Genomic DNA, 18,217 nt, shown 5'->3' with positions numbered 1-18,217 from the left:
TGATCCGCCCGTCTCGGCCTCCCAAAGTGCTGGGATTACAGGCTTGAGCCACCGCGCCCGGCCTTTTTTTTTTTCTTGAAACAGAGTCTCACTCTATCTCCCAGTTCTGGTTACAGTGGTGTAACCAATCTTGGCTCACTGCAGCCTGGACCTTCCAGGCTCAAGCAATCCTCCTACCTCTGCCACCTAACTAGCTGCAACTACAGGCATGCACCAACCACCATGGCTGGCTAATGTCTTCATTTTTGTCATGAAAGCAAAATCTTATTATGTTGCTCAGGTTGCACTGGAACGCCTGAGCTCCCATAATTCTCCCATCTCAGCCTCCCAAAGTGCTAAAAATATAGGTGTAAGCCTCTGTGTTCTTCTGCAATTTTTTTTTTTTTTTTTTTTTTTTTGATACAGAGTCTGGCTCTGCTGCCCAGTCTGGAATGCAGTGGCACAATCTCAGCTCACTGCAACCTCTGCCTCCCTGGTTCAAGTAATTTTCCTGCCTCAGCCTTCTGAGTAGTTGGAATTGCAGGTGCACACCACCACGCCTGGCTAATTTTTGTATTTTCAGTAGAGACAGGGTTTCACCATGCTCTTGAACTCCTGACCTCATGATCCACCCACCTCGGCCTCTCAAAGTTCAGTGATTACAGGCATGAGTTGCTGCGCCTGGCCTCTTCTGCAATTTCTTAAGAGGATTTTTCCAGTGATAAACAGTAGTATATGAACACAAACCTAAAAGGAATCTGACTTATTCTGTAGAAGTGTCACTCTCCAGGATTTCAAGGGTCTAGGGCAGGGCAGTTACTTTAGTAGCATGATCTATGGAGGTGCATGGGCTTTGGCGTCAGATAAAGTTGATCCTGAGTCTTAGCCCAGTCACTTAGCACTCGTGGGTCTTTGGACATGTTTGTTGATATGGAGAAGTACTATATACCACATATGCAAAAAAGGTGGACTGACACTGATTGCAAAATGGCAGCAATTTTTCTTCCCTCTTGTATCTGTGCCCATTGTCCAGTACTTTTACAGCTGTTTCCATCAAGATCCAGAATCTGTCTTCCAAACCCTAGATCTGGCTGACTTTATTTGCTCAGGGTGGTAGAAACTTGTGAACATGACAGTGGGCTAGTTTGCGGCCAGGCACAAATGGTTTTGAATGCTTCTATTTTTCGTTCAGAATGCTGCAATCTCCATGAATAAAGCCCATGTTAGCAAGCTGAAAAATAAGATACCATGGGGAGGAGAAGCAAAGTGCCCCTGTTGACAGCCCCAGAAGCAGAAGATCACCCCCAGAAGTACAGCTGGCTAGTCGACAAGCAGCTGATGATACAAATCTGAAAGAGCTCAGCTGATACCAGAATAATGGCCGCACTCAGCCCAGCCTAAATGACTGACCATCTTAATTATAAACTAGTAAGTTTTGGGTGATTTGTTATGCTGCAATAGCTAACTAATACATGCACCCAGTGCAGATAGGATGCCAGGATTTAGTGACAAGTTGATTACTTGTTGCCTTCTAACAGTGGGCAGCCTCTAGGTACTGATTTCTTCCCCTAATTTAAAGTAGGATGTCTTGAAAGAGAATGTTGGGTAATGCAGAAATACAGGTAGACATGTATGCATGTGATTGGTGTTTATATTCGCATAGTTCCCACACCACAGGAGAAAGCAGATAACCACAGCCTTGCAATTAGGGTCAAGGCCAATTAGCAAAATAAGTTTGCCTGTAATCTATTTTCTCCGTATCTAAACATTGGAATTCAAGAGTGTGGGCAGAACTGAAGACACAGAGTTTTTTTCTCCTAAGCGCCATCATCCTATGTTCACAGCCTAATCTCTAAAAGAGAGGTGGGCAACAGGTGGTAAGCCGTAGTTTACCTGTGGTTATTTTATTTCTGCTGCCTCAGCTCCTTCTATGGCCACTATCTGTTCCAACCTCAGAACTGAAGACAGATGTTAGTAGGGAGAGGCCCTTCCTTAGCCTCTGGCCCTTCACACCACTGACATCAGAGTTGCTATGTGTAGCTCCTGGGTGTCTGGAATGTGCCTGGTCTGAACAGCGATATGCTAGAAAGGTAAAATACAGAGTTATTTTAAAAAATTTAGTTGCAAATATTTATATACTTCATTAATAATTACATATTCCTCATACATTAAAATGATAATATTTTGTATATATTAGGTTAATTACATTGTTACAATCAATTCAACCTGTTCCTTGTTGTTGTTGTTTGAGAGGGAGTCTCTGTCACCAGGCTGGAGTGCAGTGGCGCCATCTTGGCTCACTGCAACCTCTGCTTCCCGGGTTTAAGCGATTCTCCTGCCTCAGTCTACCAAGTAGCTGGGACTACAGGTGCGCACCACCACACCCAGCTAATTTTTGTATTTTTTTTTAGTAGAGACAAGGTTTCACCATGTTGGCCAGGAGGGTCTCGATCTCTTGATCTCGTGATCCACCAGCCTTGGCCTCCCAAAGTGCTGGGATTACAGGTGTGAGCCACCGCGCCTGGCCTCTTGGTTTCTTTTCTTTATTTTCTTCCCCACCGAGACACGGAGTCTTGCTCTGTCTGCCCAGGCTGGAGTGCAGTGGTGCGATCTTGGCTCACTGCAACCTCCTTCGCCTCCCGGGTTCAAGCAATTCTCCTGCCTCGGCCTCCTGAGTAACTGGGATTACAGACGCCCGCCACCACGCCTGGCTAATTTTTGTATTTTTAGTAGAGACGGGGTTTCACCCTGTTATCCAGGCTAGTCTCAAACTCCTGACCTCTTGATCCGCCCGCCTTGTACTCCCCAAATGCTGGGATTACAGGCGTGAGCCACCGCGCCTGACCCTTTGTTTCTTTTTGATTTTCTAGTTTGGCTACGAGAAAATTCAAAATTCACATGTGGCTCATATTTTATTTCAGAGGATTACCTCCTTTTTAAAATCTCAGGCTGCCTGCTCAAAGGACCATAAGCCAGGAAGGTAAAAAACCTGAAATTTAAAAACCTTTGTTATTATATCCTTTTCATTTATGTATAGTCATATGATGTAGTATTTACAAATGCATATGACTTTATACACAAGATTGAAGCAAATACCCTTTGGGGTGGGCCTATCAGCTCAGGGAGGAAGCCCTGCCTGAAAAGGCTGCAGCCTAGACGGTCACTCTTCCTGCATTCAGCCCAGCATCTAATTACATCTTCTGTCAGTCAGGGCCTGAGAGGGTGGGGTTTTAAACGCTATCCAATCAGCGAAGCTGGGCTGGGAACTGTCCAATCAGGCACGCAGCTTGAGCGGAGAGGACGGCTTCCGGGATGTGGCGGGATTTGTCGGATTCTTTGTCTCTAGCTGCAGCTGGAGCGCCGCGTCTCGTCTTCACTGCTGTGTCCTCTGCTCCTAGAGGCCCAGCCTGTGTAGCCCTGTGACCTGCAGGTATTGGGAATCCACAGCTAAGACGCCGGGACCCCCTGGAAGCCTAGAAATGGTGAGAGTGCGGAGTCCTACATCCCGAGAGAGGGGAAGGGCTGGTTGAAACCGGTGGAAAGTGGCTGTGGCCGGACTCGGGCCTCCCTGTAGTCGGCTTCACAATCTGTGCCCCGAGTTCTCCTTGCCCGGCTCGGCCTCAGTCGCCTTCAGCCATAAGATGGCGGTTGCACCGACAGCCGGGCCCCCAGGTGTCCTGTCTCTTCCCTGCATAGTGACTGTGGCCTTTCCTGGAGCCGTCTCTGGGGATCTCTGCATTCGCAGCGCCGCTTCTCTACCGGATTGTGCAGGGACTATGAGAGGGTCGTCGGGGGAGAATCCTGATTTGGTTCATGAATGGGAAGAACTTTGTTCCGTGGGGTTCCCAGTTCCTATTTTCTCCTATTAAAAGTTAGTGGGAGTCACTGCAAAAATATTAAAAGAATTTAATCGAAGAGTGGTTCTAGGCCGGGCGCTGTGGCTCACGCCTGTGATCCCAGCACTTTGGAAGGCCGAGGCGGGCGGATCACGAGGTCAGGAGATCGAGAACATCCTGGCTAACACCGTGAATCCCCGTCTCTACTGAAAATACAAAAAATGAGCCGGGCGTAGTGGCAGGCGTCTGTAGTCCCAGCTACCTGGGGGACTGAGGCAGGAAAATGGCTTGAACCCAGGAGGCAAAGCTTGCAGTGAGCCAAGATCGCGCCACTGCACTTCAGCCTGGGCGACAGAGCGAGACTGCCTCTAAATAAATAAATAAATAAATAAATAAATAAATAAATAATTTAATCAAAGAATGGTTCTAGAATTGTAGAGCACCGAGCTATGGTTTGTAGTTTGTGGTCTATGGGAGAGGCTTGAAAGAAAGTCTTTTGTAAAATGCATGATGAAGAAAACCAAATTTAGTAATAAGTTAGGTACAGTTATGTGGTTTCTTAATTTGTACATTAAAGGTGAAAATTTCCTGGTTATGTAATTGCAGCTCAATTGGCAGTTTATAGTTGAAGCCTGAATTTTGTTTCTCTTAATGTAGTAATTAAAAATAATGCGCCTGAGTTACATTTTTTAATTAAAGTAGGAACCCAGGGACTAGAGACATGTCAGTCTAATTGCCTGCCACTTAATTATTTTCACACTCCACAGGGAAGTGATTTTCTGCTGTATTTTTCACCTGGGTCCCAAGCAGGGTCTTAAGTCTAACCCCCATCCCTCATTACTCCAGCCTCATTCTGGCTTGCAGGAAGATACTAAATTTTCAGTTTCTTCTGGAGTTCCCAAATGCCAGCTTTTCCTCCCTAATTCATGTTGTCATATATTTGTGTTTTTTTTGTTTTGTTTTGTTTTTGAGATGGAGTCTCCCTCTGTCTCCCAGGCTGGAGTGCAATGGCACCATCTCTGCTCACCATAACCTCCGCCTCCCGGATTTAAACAATTCTCCCGCCCCAGCCTCCCTAGTAGCTGGGATTATAGGCGCGCGCCATCATACTCGGCTAATTTTTGTGTTTTTTGTAAAGACGGGGTTTCACCATGTTGGACAGGCTGGTCTCGAACTCTTGACCTCAGGTGATCCGTCCGTATCGGCTTCCCAAAGTGCTGGGATTACAGGCGTGAGCCACCGCGCCTGGCCACGTATTTTGTAGTGTACTTTTTATACCATATGTTAATTATTTTTTGGCAAAGCATTAAATGGTGCTTTTTTTTTTTTTTTTTTTGACGGAGTTTCGCTCTTGTTGCCCAGGCTAGAGTGCAAAGGTGCGTACTGGGCTCACTGCAACCTCTGCCTCCAGGTTCAAGAGGTTCTCATACCTCAGCCTCCCGAGTAGCTGGGATTACAGGCATACCCCACCATGCCCGGCTGATTTTGTGTTTTTTAAAAAAGAGATAAGGTTTCTCCACGTTGGTCAGGCTGGTCAGGAACTCCCTACCTCAGGTGATCCACCTGCCTTGGCCTCCCAAAGTGCTGGAATTACAGGCGTGAGCCACTGCGCCCTGCATAAATGGGGTTTTTGGGTTTTTTTGTTTGTTTGTTTTTTGAGAGGGAGTTTTGCTCTTGTTGCCCAGGCTGCAGTGCAGTGGCAGATCCCGGCTCACCTCAACCTCCGCCTCCCGGGTTCAAGCGATTCTCCTGCCTCAGCCTTGGAGTAGCTGGGATTACAGGCATGTGCCACCATGCCCAGCTAATTTTGTATTTTTAATAGAGATGGGGTTTCTCCATGTTGATCAGGCTGGTCTCGAACTCCTGTCCTCAGGTGATCTGCCCGCCTTGGCCTCCCAAAGTGTGGGGATTACAGGCGTGAGCCACCACACCCAGACAAATGGTGCTTTTAAGAAGATTTGTTATCTGTTTATAAATATTTTCCATGAAAAGAAAGCACATGATAATCCCCTCACACTGTATTGCAAAAAATCTCAGTGTGTTTTTTCCTTTTATCTTTTTAGGCACAGAGATGTTATCAGAATTTTTTTGGGTCAGAGTTCCACTTTGGAAAATTTATGGGGTGATGTGTCCTCAGCCACCATTTAGTTTTTTCCTGGTCCTGGGTTTCAGTATTATCTGGGGATAAACTGAGATATCTGCCATGGTTATGTCAACTGGAGTGTCTAGTGGATATCAGCTCTGGTTTATTTTCTCCCATAGGACGACCTGAGATATGGAGTGTATCCTGTCAAGGGGGCAAGTGGATACCCTGGGTCTGAGAGGAATCTTCTGGAGTACTCTTATTTTGAAAAGGTAACCCCGTGATATGTTAAAATTGTCTTCGGGACCAGCTTGACAAACATGAGGAAACCCTGTCTCTACTAAAAATACAAAAAACTTAGCTGGGCTTGGTGGTGCATGCCTGAATTTCCAGCTACTCAGGGTTGCTGATGCAGGACAATCACTTGAACCTGGGAGGAAGAGGTTGCGGTGAGCTGAGATCCTGCCATTGCACTCTAGCCTGGGCAGCAAGAGCGAAACTCCGTCTCCTAATAGTAATAATAATAATTATTCTAATAATGAATAAATTGTCTTCTGTCAACCCAGCTTCCATTTCATGGAGATAAATTGCTTGTCAGCCAATGAGATGCTGGTAGTGAGGGGAAAACACAGAAATGATTTCTGCCCCCTGGATTCTGTAAGGGAGCAGAATAGTGAAATAAATATAGTAAAAGAAAAAGTAAAAAAAAAAGTGAAAAATATGTGACCAAAAACTAGTATCCCAAAAGACAAACAACAAAAACAACAACAAACTGACTCCAGTGAGATGGCGTAAGAGCTTGCAAAGTAAAATGCACCTGGGACAGTCACCGAGAAATGGTGCAGTGTCTCCTGAATGGGTGGTTCTTGAGCACATAAGTGAGCAGGAGTGGGTGGAAGGATCTCTCCAGTAGTTGAATGACCTGACTTGAAACATGAGTCAGACACATCTGTTATGTAACCAGCACTGCCATTCCTAGATTTGTCCACCTTGAGATTTGTTCACTTATTTTCACCTCAGTTTTTTAGCTGTAACTTGCGTTATATTAGTAGGGCTTGAAAGGTAGAAAAATATTGACAAAGGGCATAAAAGATGTGGGTTTCAAAAAAAATTAATCATGTATTTCATTTGTCAAAAATTTTCACTTACCTTTTTCTTTCCCAGAGTGAGTTTACAAATTTTCTCAGGTGTGGTTTTTTTATGGCTGGGTGATTTCAAATAGAATTTCAAGGCTTAGCTTTTAGAATGCTACCAAAAAAGAAGAGGAAAAATCTCTATTCCATTTTTGCTGTAGAAAATGAATACATTTCCACAAGAAAATGTGGTGGATAATTGGTGAGTTACATAGATTCATAAAAACATCAGTTCCTTTTTTTCTCAGGGTAAATTTTTGACAGCGAATATCTCTGTTTGAATTCTGTTATCTTGATTTCTGAGTTTTATGCTAAATTTTATGAGATGAAACTTGGTACTGCCTAGAAGTGTTTCCACGTGACTAAATGTTTGCTGCATGATTTTTAATGGAATTAATAAAATAATACATTTATTTTCTGAAAGAAATACTCTTGCTTTTCTTATTAAGGTATAAAATGTAAGCACCTTAAAATTTTCTTCCCTTATATGAACACTGTGTTTGAGTAATTTTTTTGGATTTTTCAAACACTTAGTTTCAAAAACCAAGTGAGTAACTCTAACATGGAAATTAAAGCTTGAGCCCAGTGACTCAGAGCTAAAGCTCATATTGAGACTGCAAAAGGAGGTTATTAAAGGTCCAGTTAGTTTTTTCTGGAGAGCCTCTCCTGCAGGTGTTCCAGCCTGCTCACTCCAGTCATGGAAGAAGCCTTTCTGCTGAGAGAAGCTACAGAATCCTGGAAAGCTACAGGCAGATGAGTTAAGGTTAAGACAAAAGGGGACTGGGAGGGTCTTACTGACCATGAAGTTGTTATTGTTTTAAGGCAGTTTCTAGACTTTGTAATATGTTACAAAGTTAGATTTCTGTTAAAAAATTTGAATTCCAGACCCAGGCACGGTGGCTCAGACCCTGCACTTTGGGAGACCAAGGTGGGCAGATCACCTGAGGTCAGGAGTTTGAGACCAGCCCGACCAATATGGTGAAACCCTATCTCTACTAAAAATACAAAAATTAACTGGGCATGGTGGTGGGTTCCTGTAATCCCAGCTATTCTGGAGGCTGAGAGAGGAGAAATGGTTGAACCCAGGAGTCAGAGGTTGCAGTGAGCTGACACGATGCCACTGCACTCCAGACTGGGTGACAGAGTGAGGCTCCATTTCAAAAAAAAAAAAAAATTGAATTCTAGAGCCGGGCATGGTAGCTCACATCTGTAATCCCAGGACTTTGTGAGGCTGAGGCGGGCATACCACCTGATGTCAGGAGTTCGAAACCAGCCTGACTAATATGGTGAAACCCCATCTCTACTAAAAATACAAAAATTATCCAGGCGTGGAGACGTGCACCTGTAGTTCCAGCTACTTAGGAGGGTGAGACAGAAGAAATGCTTGAACCCAGGAGACGGAGGTTGCAGTGAGCTGAGATCATGCCACTGCACTCCAGCCTGGGCAATAGAGCGAGAATCCGTCTCAAAAAAAAAAAAAGAATTCAAAAAGAGGATTGCAACAGGAGGAATACCAATTATAAAAACTTTAAGGAATGCAATTTTAGGTAGACAAGGGCTGTTTTTCATAGAGTGGAGCCTACAAGATTAGAAAGTATGGAGGGGAATGGCAAATGGGGGGTTAAAAATCAGATTTCAGATCAGAGAATGTTTTATCCTGAAGTCAGCATGTTCTTAGGAGGCATGTAGAATGACATGGTATAATAGCTCAGATTGAGGGTAGCTCAAAATTCAGTAGTCTGAAAAATTTTATTTAGACCACTGAAGACAAATACAGCTGACTCTTTCAATGAGAAAAAGAAGAAAAGGTGCCAAGTTTTTACCAAAAAAGGGTCCGAGTCCAAACCTCAAGAGAGGGTCCTTGGATTTCACTCTAGAGAAGAATTCTGGGTGAGTTCATGGAGTAAAATGAAAGCAAGTTTATTAAGAAAGTAAAGAAATAAAAGAATTGCTTAATCCAGAGGCAGAGCAGTCCGGAGGCCTACTGGTTGCCCATTTTATGGTTCTTTCTTTTTTTTTTTTGAGATGCAATCTTGCTCTGTTGTGAGGCTGGAGGGCAGTGGCATGATCTCCACTCACAGCAGCTTCTGCCTCCCAGGTTCAAGCCATTCTCCTGCCTCAGCCTCCTGACTGACTGGGACTACAGCCATCCACCACCACACCCAGCTAAATTATTTTTGTATTTTTAGTAGAGACGGGTTTCACCGTGATGGCTAAACAAGGGGTGGATTATTATCCCAATTTTAAACCATATAGGGTAACTTCCTGATGTTTTTATGGCATTTGTAAACTGTCATGGCACTGGTGGGAGCGCAGCAGTGAGGATGACCAGAGGTCACACTCATTGCCATCTTGGTTTTGTTGGGTTTTATGCTGCTGCTTTACTGCAAGCTGTTTTGCTAGCCAGGTCTTTATGACCTGTATCCTGTGCTGACCTCCTATCTTATCCTGTGACTTAGAATGCCTAACTATGTGGGAATTCAGCCTAGTAGGTCTCAGCCCTATTTAACCACCCCCTATTCAAAATGGATTTGCCCTGGTTCAATACGCCTCTGACATTTCTCCCCTCTTTTGTACAAAAAACCCCCTTAATCACAAGAGGGATGAAAAGTCATCTTCTGTAACTACTTCATGCTGTATAGGGGCAATGATATTCTTCCTTAACTATTAGAGTCTTTTGTATTTGAGGTAGACCGGAGCTCAGTCAAAACTCATCAGTATGGTGAGGGCCATTCATAACTCTGAGTTTCAAAAAAGGGGTTCTGTCTAAGATTAATTAGTGTTTAATTTAAGAAAACATCTAGGTTGGGTAGGTTGGGTGTGGTAGCTCATGCCTGTAATCCCAGCACTTTGGGAGGCTGAGGTGGGCGGGTCGCTTGAGGTCAGGAGTTCAAGACCAGTCTGGCCAACATGACGAAACCCTGTCTCTACCAAAAATACAAAAAATTAGCCAGGCGTGGTGGGGCGTGCCTATAATCCCAGGTACTCAGGAGGCTGAGGCAGGAGAATCACTTGAACCCAGGAGGCAGAGGTTGCAGTGAGCCAAGATCGCACCACTGCACTCTAGTCTGGGTGACAGGGAGACTCCATCTCAAAAAAAAAAAAAAAAAAAAAAAGAATAGGAAACATCCAGAAAGTTTATCCTGCATTTCTACACAAAAAGTACAACTGCAATATATTTGACAAATTCAGGCAGCCGCTTCTTGGTAGCAAAAGGATCATTTCCAGAAGTCCCATCAGCTCTCAGGTTTCCCCTTTTAGAGGAGAAAAAGCTCCCCATATCCCTTGGTCCTATGGATGCCTAATTCTGTCACTCATAGGCACCAGCAAAGAGTGCAAGACAGATTAATCTAAAAGAATAGCAATTAACATCCAGTAGTGTGAAACCATTTCTTAGCTGAGAGGGACTTTGCTGAGAGGGGTTTCTAACCTAAATCTTAGGAAGGACTATAAACTTCCTAAGTTGGACCTTGAATCCAAGTACAGTCAAGCATCCTTGCCTTCTTTAAGAGGCTCCTTTAACCCACGCTGTCTTAGAAGAGACTCTGACTTTCCTAAGTTGTGCCTCCAACCTAATCTCATCCTTTATCCAGGTATAGGGACTCAAAGTCAGCCAGTTGGTATCCACAGATAATTTTTTGGGGGCAGGGACAGAGGTCTCTTAAGTACAGTCCTTTTGTGGTTGCCAGGAAAATGTTACCAGAAAGAAGTCTTGATTCAGACCCCAAGAGAGGGTTCTAGTATCTTGCTCAAGAAAGAATTCAGGGCAAGTCATAAAATGAAAGCAAATTTATTAAGAAAGTAAAGAAATAAAAGAAATGGCTTTCTCCATAGGCTGGTTGTGTATTTTTATGGTTATTTTTAAATTATATGCCAAATAAAGGGTGGATTATTTATATATCTCCTTTTTAGACCTTTACGATGTAACATCCTGATGTTGCCATGGCATTTGTAACCTCTCATGGCACTGGTGGGAGCGTAGCAGGAGAATGACCAGAAGTCACTCTCATCACCATTTTGGTTTTGGTGGATTTTATCCTGCTTCTTTACTGCAAGCTATTTTATCAGCCAGGTCTTTGTGACCTGTATCTTGTGCTGACCTCCTATCTCATCTTGTGACTCAGAATGCCTAACCATCTGGAAATGTAGCCCACCCAGTAGGTCTCAGCCTTATTTTACTCAGCCCCTATTCAAAATGGAGGCTGTGCACCTCTGACAGAGTCTGTGTCTGGCTATGTAATAAATAAGAAAAGAGAGCACCATCTAAGTCATAATGGGAAGGGTATTTCTTTCTATAAACTGTTCTTGTCCTATACATTTCTTCCATTTGACTTTTCATCAGTTGTATATTTTATAATAAACTGGTAAACATAACTACAGTGTTTTCCTGAGTTCTGTGAGTAGCTCGATCAGATAATTGAACTTGAGAAAGAGTCCCCAATGTTTAAACAGTAGCTCAGACAGACAGATGGGCCTATGGGGTTTGTGACTGGCATCTGCAGTGAGGACAGTGTTGTGAGACTGAGCCCCTGGAATCAGCGTCTGTGCTGACCCTGGGTGGTGTCAGAATTCAAATATTACACACCGAGTTGGTGTTAGAGAATTGCTTGGTATTCAGCAAACTCTACAGATTTGGTGCCAGAAGAAAAATATCACAGAGGCGTGGCCTGCAATGGAACTGTAGGTGTCTGAAAATGGAAGGCTCTGTTCTGTACAGACTGTCCCACTGCCCATTGTCTTGTGATTCCAGGTCTTCTCTTAGGGTGAGAGAATGAAAACTCGGAGGAAAGGAGCTCTAATGACAGACTCCCTTGTCTCACAGCTGCCACCACAGGATTCCCACCCACTCACAAACACACCCATTAGACATTGATGTGTCCACAGTCCTCCCAGGACTAGGCACTACCATCGGGAACTTCATCACAGCATTTTTGATCCTAGTGTTTCTTGCCAAAAAGCCACAAAAGTGTCTACAAGTCTCCTGGCATATCCCCACCCCCAGACACTGAATATGCAGCAGTAACCTGTTTTCTCCATCTACCTAGCATTATGGAGCACCTGTTCATAATCTCATCTACCTGCAAGGACACAGAAATAAATCAGAGTACAGCCCCACCGGGACCACTATCTGTAGAACAAACAGTTCTTTCCAGTTACACTGTGCTCTTCTGCACTCATGGGTTTTTCTTTTCTTTTCTTTTTGGTTCAGGAATACGCATGCAGGTTTGTTATACAGGTAAAATTGTTTCATGGGGGTTTGGTGTAGATTATTTTGTCAGTGAGTTCCTAAGCATAGCACCAAAGAGGTATTTTTTTCTGATCCTCTTTGTCCTTTTATCCTTCATCCTCAACTAGGCCTCTGTGACTGTTCCTTCTTTATGTCCATGTGTTCTTATTATTTAGCTCTTCCTTATAAATGATGACATGCATTTGGTTTTCTGTTTTGCATTAATTTTCTAAGAATAATGGTCTCCAATTCCATCCATGTTGCTGCAGAGGACTTAATCTTGGTGTTTTTTGTTTGTTTGCTTGTTTTTTGAGACAAATTTTTTTTTTTTTTTTTTTTTGAGACATAGTTTTGCTCTTGTCCAGGTTGGAGTGCAATGGTGCGATCTTGGCTCACTGAAACCTTAGCCTCCCAGGTTGAAGCAGTTCTGCCGCAGCCTCCCGAGTAGCTGGGACTACAGGTGTACCCCACCAAGCCCCACTAATTTTTGTATTTTTAGTAGAAACGGAGTTTCACCACGTTGGTCAGGATGGTCTCGATTTCCTGACCTTGTGATCTGCCCACTTTGGCCTCCCAAAATGCTGGGATTACAGACATAAGCCACCGCGCCCAGCCAGACGAATTCTTACTCTGTTGCTTAGGCTGGAATGCAGTGGCGTGATCTCTGCTCGCTGCATCCTCTGCCTCCCAAGTTCAAGTGATTCTCCTGCCTCAGCCTCCCGAATAGCTGAGATTACAGGTACTTGCCACGATGCCCAGCTAAGTTTTTGTATTTTTAGTAGAGACAGGGTTTTAGTATATTGGCCAGGTTGGTCTTGAACTCCTGATCTCAAGTAATCCACCTGCGTTGGCCTCCCAAAGTGCTGGGATTACAGGCATGAGCCACAGCACCCAGCTTTGTGTTGTTTTTATATGGCCACATAGTCTTCCATGATTTTTATGTACCATATTTTACTTTGATTAAATCTTTATTTTGTTTTTTGGAGACAGTGTCTCACTCTGTCACACAGGATGGAGGGCAGTGGTGCAATCTTGGCTCACTTCAGCCTCCACCTCCAAGGCTCAAGGCTTAAGGAATCCTACCTCAGCCCCTTAAGTAACTGGAACTATAGGCTCACACCATCATGCCTAATTTTTATTTTTTTATTTTTTGTAGAGATGCGGCTTTGCCATGTTGCCCAGGCTGGTCTTTAACTCTTGAGCTAAGGCATTCCATCTGCCTTAATCTCCTAAAGCACTGGGATTACAAGTGTGAGCCACCTCATGCTACCATACTATGTTTTCAATCTAGTCTACCAACAATAGGAAATTAGGTTTATTTGATGTCTTTGTTATTGTGGACAGTGGTGAAATGAACATGCATGTTTTAAGTTTTGCATTTAAGTCTTCAATTCATGTTGATTTTTATATATAGTGTAAGGAAGGGGGCCAGTTTCAATCTTCTACATAGTGCTAACTAGTTATTCCAGTACCATTTATTAAATACAGATTTCTTTTCACATTCCTGTCAGGTTTATCAAAGATCAGATGGTTGGAGGTGTGTGGCATTATTTCTGGGCTCTCTATTCTGTTGCATTGTTCTATGAATCTGGTTTTATGCCAGTATAATGCTGCTTTGGTTACCATAATGTAGTTTGAAGAGGGGCAATGTAATGCTTCCAGCTTCATTCTTTTTTTTTTTTGAGACATTGTCTCACATTGTTTCCCAGGCTGGAGTGCTGTGCCATGATCTCAGCTTACTGCAACCTCCACCTCCCGGGTTCAAGCTATTCTCCTGCCTCACCCTCCTGAGTAGCTGGGATTACAAGTGCACGCCACCACACCTGGCTAATTTTTGTATTTTTGGTAGAGATTGGTTTTACCATATTGGTCAGACTGGTCTTGAACTCCTGACCTCATGATCCGCCTGCCTCGGCCTTCCAAAGTGGTGTGATTACAGGTGTGAGCCACCATGCCCGGGCTATTGAAAGCTTTTAAAACATCTATTGAAATAACTTTGTGGTTTTTGTCTTTAGTTCTGCTTATATGATGAGTAACATTTATTGTGTGTTGAACCAACCTTTTGTTTCAGAGATACAACCAAGTTGATCATAGTGTGTTAGGTTTTTGATGTTCTCCTGGATTCGGTTTGCCAGTATTTTGTTGAGGATATTTTCATCAATGTCCATTAAGAATATTGGCCTCAAGTTTTCTATTTTTTGTTTTCTGTTTGCCAGAGTTTGGTATCAGAATAATGTTATTTTTATAGAATAAGTTGGAAAGAAGTCCCCTTTTCTCAATCTTTTGAAATAATACTAGAAGTGGTACCAACTCTTATTTTTACATCTGGTGGAATTCAGCTGTAAATTTTTCTGATTCTTTGATGTTTTTGGTGGGTAGGCTATTTGTTACTAACTCAGTTTTGGAGCTTGTTACTGGTCTATTCAGGGATCCAATTTCTTATTTGTTCAGTCTTTGGAGGATGTATCTTTGCTCCAAGGTTACAATCTGCAAGCTTGGCCCAGATGAATTCTCTACTGATATTCATGTTGCCTCAGTTTTTTTCTTTTAGGTAGACATATTACTTAGAATGTGCTAGAGCAGCCTGTATGAAGGGATCTCTCCTTTGATTGTACTCTGCTTGCTGTAACACCCAAGGATGCAGAGTCAGGTTGATCCCACCTAGAATCTGCACATAAGTTCTGGCCTCTGCCTGGGATTTCCAAGACAGGGCCAGACTTTGAATTGAGAATGTACTGAAAACCAACAGAAGGCATTTTCTGTATTATGAGATGTCAGTGTAGAAATCTTAAATCCCCCATTTGAGAGTATGGCTCTTTAAGCTTTTCAGTCTTGTTCAGTGACCTGCTACAGTCTGTGAGAGGCTCTAGGTGTAAGTAGAATCTGATGACAGAATCTGTAAGTGTAAACAAGCATCTTAAGAGTGAGAGATCAAGGCCACAAAGGATCCAGAGGCTTAGTATTCTTGTCCATCTTCTTACCCAAAAGCTAGCAAATCAGGATAGGGGATCCAGGTTCTGGAGCTCCAGCAAGGCAGTTCCATTGTCTATTTAGAATCAACCCGAGTTTCTCCAGCCTGGCTTATCACTGGGCCATCAGCCCTGGGTCACTGGGAACCCTCTCCTAATCATCTGGGTGTCCTTAAGACATTTGAGGATGTCAAGGGTAGAATTATATCAGGTTAACAAGAATGATTAATTCTGTTTCTGTCTTGTTGTAAGAGAAAGGAGATATCCTGTGTTTTTTTCTCCCTCATAACAACCAAGAGATAACATCGGTTGTTACCCAGATGAGAGTTTCTCAAGTTTTCTGGTACTGGGGTGAAAGAAAAAGAGGAGATCTGGTGACCCAAACAAACTAATTGCTTCCGTTTCATACGATCATTCAAAAAAATAGATGAAGCGGTCAAGGTCCCTGCCATCCAGGAAATTTTAGTCTAGACCAGCAACTGGATACAAGTTTGAATTAAGCATTAGGTGGTTGGTACAATGAATAGATGTGTGCAAAAACAACTTGGTCCGCTTCTTTTTAATATTGTTGTGACTTCTGAAGTTATCACCTGAAGGTATATTTATGCACTGAAGAGTTGTTACTATTATTTGTGTTTCTTTTACTTTTCTAAGAATACATATTTATCTTCTAATAAAATTATCCTAGAAAACTTTAAAATTTAAACATTTAAATTGCTTATTAGTATATGTTATAAAATTGACAGCAGTGACAAAAATAGATTGTGTTACATAACTCTGGGATTTAAGGTTTTTTTTTTTCTTTTTTCTTTTTTTCTTTTTTAGACAGAGTTTTGCTCTTGTTGCCCAGGCTGGAGTGCAGTGGCACGATCTCGGCTCACCTCAACCTCCACCTCCCGGGTTCAAGCGATTCTCCTGCCTCAGCCTCCCAAGTAGCTGGGATTACAGGAGTACACCACCACCCCAGCTAATTTTGTATTTTTAGTAGAGACGGAGTTTCTCCATGTTGGTCAGGCTGGTCTTGAACTCCCGACCTCAGGCGATCCACCCACCTCGACCTCCCAAAATGCTGGGATTACAGGTATGAGCCACCGTGCCAGGCCAGGATTTAAGTTTTCCTTAGGTAAGTTAGGAAAAACAAAACTGGAAATACCCTAGTGATGTAGAAAACAAGTTCTACCTAGTTTCTTTTCCCTGCCCCAGTTCTGATCAGATTCACCATTTTTGGAGGCCTTATTTAGGCCTGGCTCCACTCTGGAGTCTTTCCTTACAAAATGGATTTATAAAGATTCAAGTTTTCGGGGGTAAATCCTACTGACTTTCTAGAGCTGGTGCTCACAATATCCTGAAACCCAAAAACAGATACATAAGAAAAATAAACTATACATTTTAAGATCTTAATTTTTTAATTTTGTAGTAAAACCAGTACTTACAGAAACATTCCATTTAGCAACTTTTCTATTCCTGCAGATCCAGTAGGTGCTCTACAAGTCATGAACAAGTAAATATAAACACAAAAAAATTTCTCTAAACTACATTAAGCTCTTTCTATGTGTTTCTTTATATATCTTCATCTGTGTATATTTAGCTTTTAGTTATCTATATATCTTCATCTGTCTGTATATAGCTTTTAGTGCATATGTTTTTAAGAGAATCAATGACAGAGAAACAGAGAAGAAAATAATAATTCTGGGTCCTTTATCTAAATCCTGAGAATTATTGAACACTTACTATGAACTTTCAAGGTGTTATTAGGACATAATAACAAATAATAACACATAATGTGTTATTCCCAGCACTGTGCTCTCTAACGTACTATTGAGCACATAGTACCTGCTTAATAAACATTGCATTAGTTCATGTGTACTTGTTGTTTTTTAAATGCAGACTTATTCAGACATTGTTACCTTCTCTGTCCTCTGTAAACTTTAGAGAGCCATCAAAGAATATGAAACTTTACATTTTTTATCTTTCTTTGTGTATCAGAAATATTGTATTGTGACAAGAGTGTGGAGTGTAAGGGACACTGTGCTGTGCCTGTTTTCTCTAATGCTAATAATGAGCCCAGGGGGAGCAACATCAGCATTGACAGGGGACTTGTTTGAAACACCCATCCATGGACCCTTTTCAAACCTACAGAATCACATTACATAAAGTGGGACTGACATTACCAAGTGATTTTTGAGTTCATTAAAGCTTGAGAGGCAATGCTTAGCTAAGTGGTTATCAGCCCAGGCTTCTCATTAGCATTACATGGCCAATTTGCAGCAATCTCTTTACTTGTACCCTTTCCACAGATTCTGTGTATTGTTCTAGGTGAAAGTATTTGTGTTGTTTTAATTGTTTCTCATGTGACTCTAAGGCGAGACCAGAATCAAGTGTGTGGGGTTCAAGATACATTCATGAGAGTTAAGTACCACCTTTGCACTAAAAGGTAGTCACAGGTACTGTTCTGTTTGGTTTTGATAGGGAGAGGTCAATGTCACCCATATTTCCATTACTGTAGCAGAAATTGCTGGTGTTTGTGGCAAAGGCAGGCACCTGAAGACAGAAATAGAGAAACATATTTTTATATTCATCAAGCAGTTCATTGTTCCTGAATCTCTGCTGCTATAAAGGACAGAAATGGGTGGGCTTTTTCTACAGGTCTTATTTATTTTTTCTGTGGGTGTGAGGCTTGCAGGTAAACAGGTGGTGCTGACACCTTTAAAGGAATTTTTTCAAGATGCAGGCGTAACTTCTCCAGAGAATGTCATCTGAAAAGCATTTCCAAAGAAGATGAAAGAGGAAAAATGGCTTTTTTTTTTCACTCAGCTAAACATGTCTCAGATGAAGAGCTGTGTCCACTCTGCCTCCTGGAGTGCGATGCATTTAGTCCTTGCAAACCTTTACTTCTCTGCTTGTGTTTCTTTCCCCTAATGAGTTTAACTACTTTAAAAAATTCTTGTGATAGTCAAGGGTCTCTGCAAAATATTTCTCTCCTATATCCC

At 42.5% G+C, this 18,217-nt stretch overlaps 2 protein-coding genes across 2 annotated transcripts in view; one reads left to right on the top strand and one right to left on the bottom strand.

Moving 5' to 3' along the window:
• LOC105538628 (zinc finger protein 708) overlaps nt 1-18,217 on the bottom strand; it is a 315,682-nt gene that overhangs the window by 52,696 nt on the left and 244,769 nt on the right. The window lies entirely within an intron of this gene.
• Nucleotides 3,235-18,217, top strand: part of LOC105538630 (zinc finger protein 430-like) — a 26,060-nt gene continuing 11,077 nt past the window's right edge. Inside the window, 2 exon segments of the mRNA XM_011978529.1 lie at nt 3,235-3,461; nt 6,078-6,170. Coding sequence (XP_011833919.1) covers nt 3,459-3,461; nt 6,078-6,170 — 96 coding nt within the window. The 5' untranslated portion in view covers nt 3,235-3,458.

The sequence above is a fragment of the Mandrillus leucophaeus genome, unplaced genomic scaffold, assembly GCF_000951045.1.
Source record: "Mandrillus leucophaeus isolate KB7577 unplaced genomic scaffold, Mleu.le_1.0 Scaffold196, whole genome shotgun sequence".
NCBI lineage: Eukaryota > Metazoa > Chordata > Mammalia > Primates > Cercopithecidae > Mandrillus > Mandrillus leucophaeus.
This window is presented reverse-complemented; position numbering and strand designations above follow the sequence as displayed.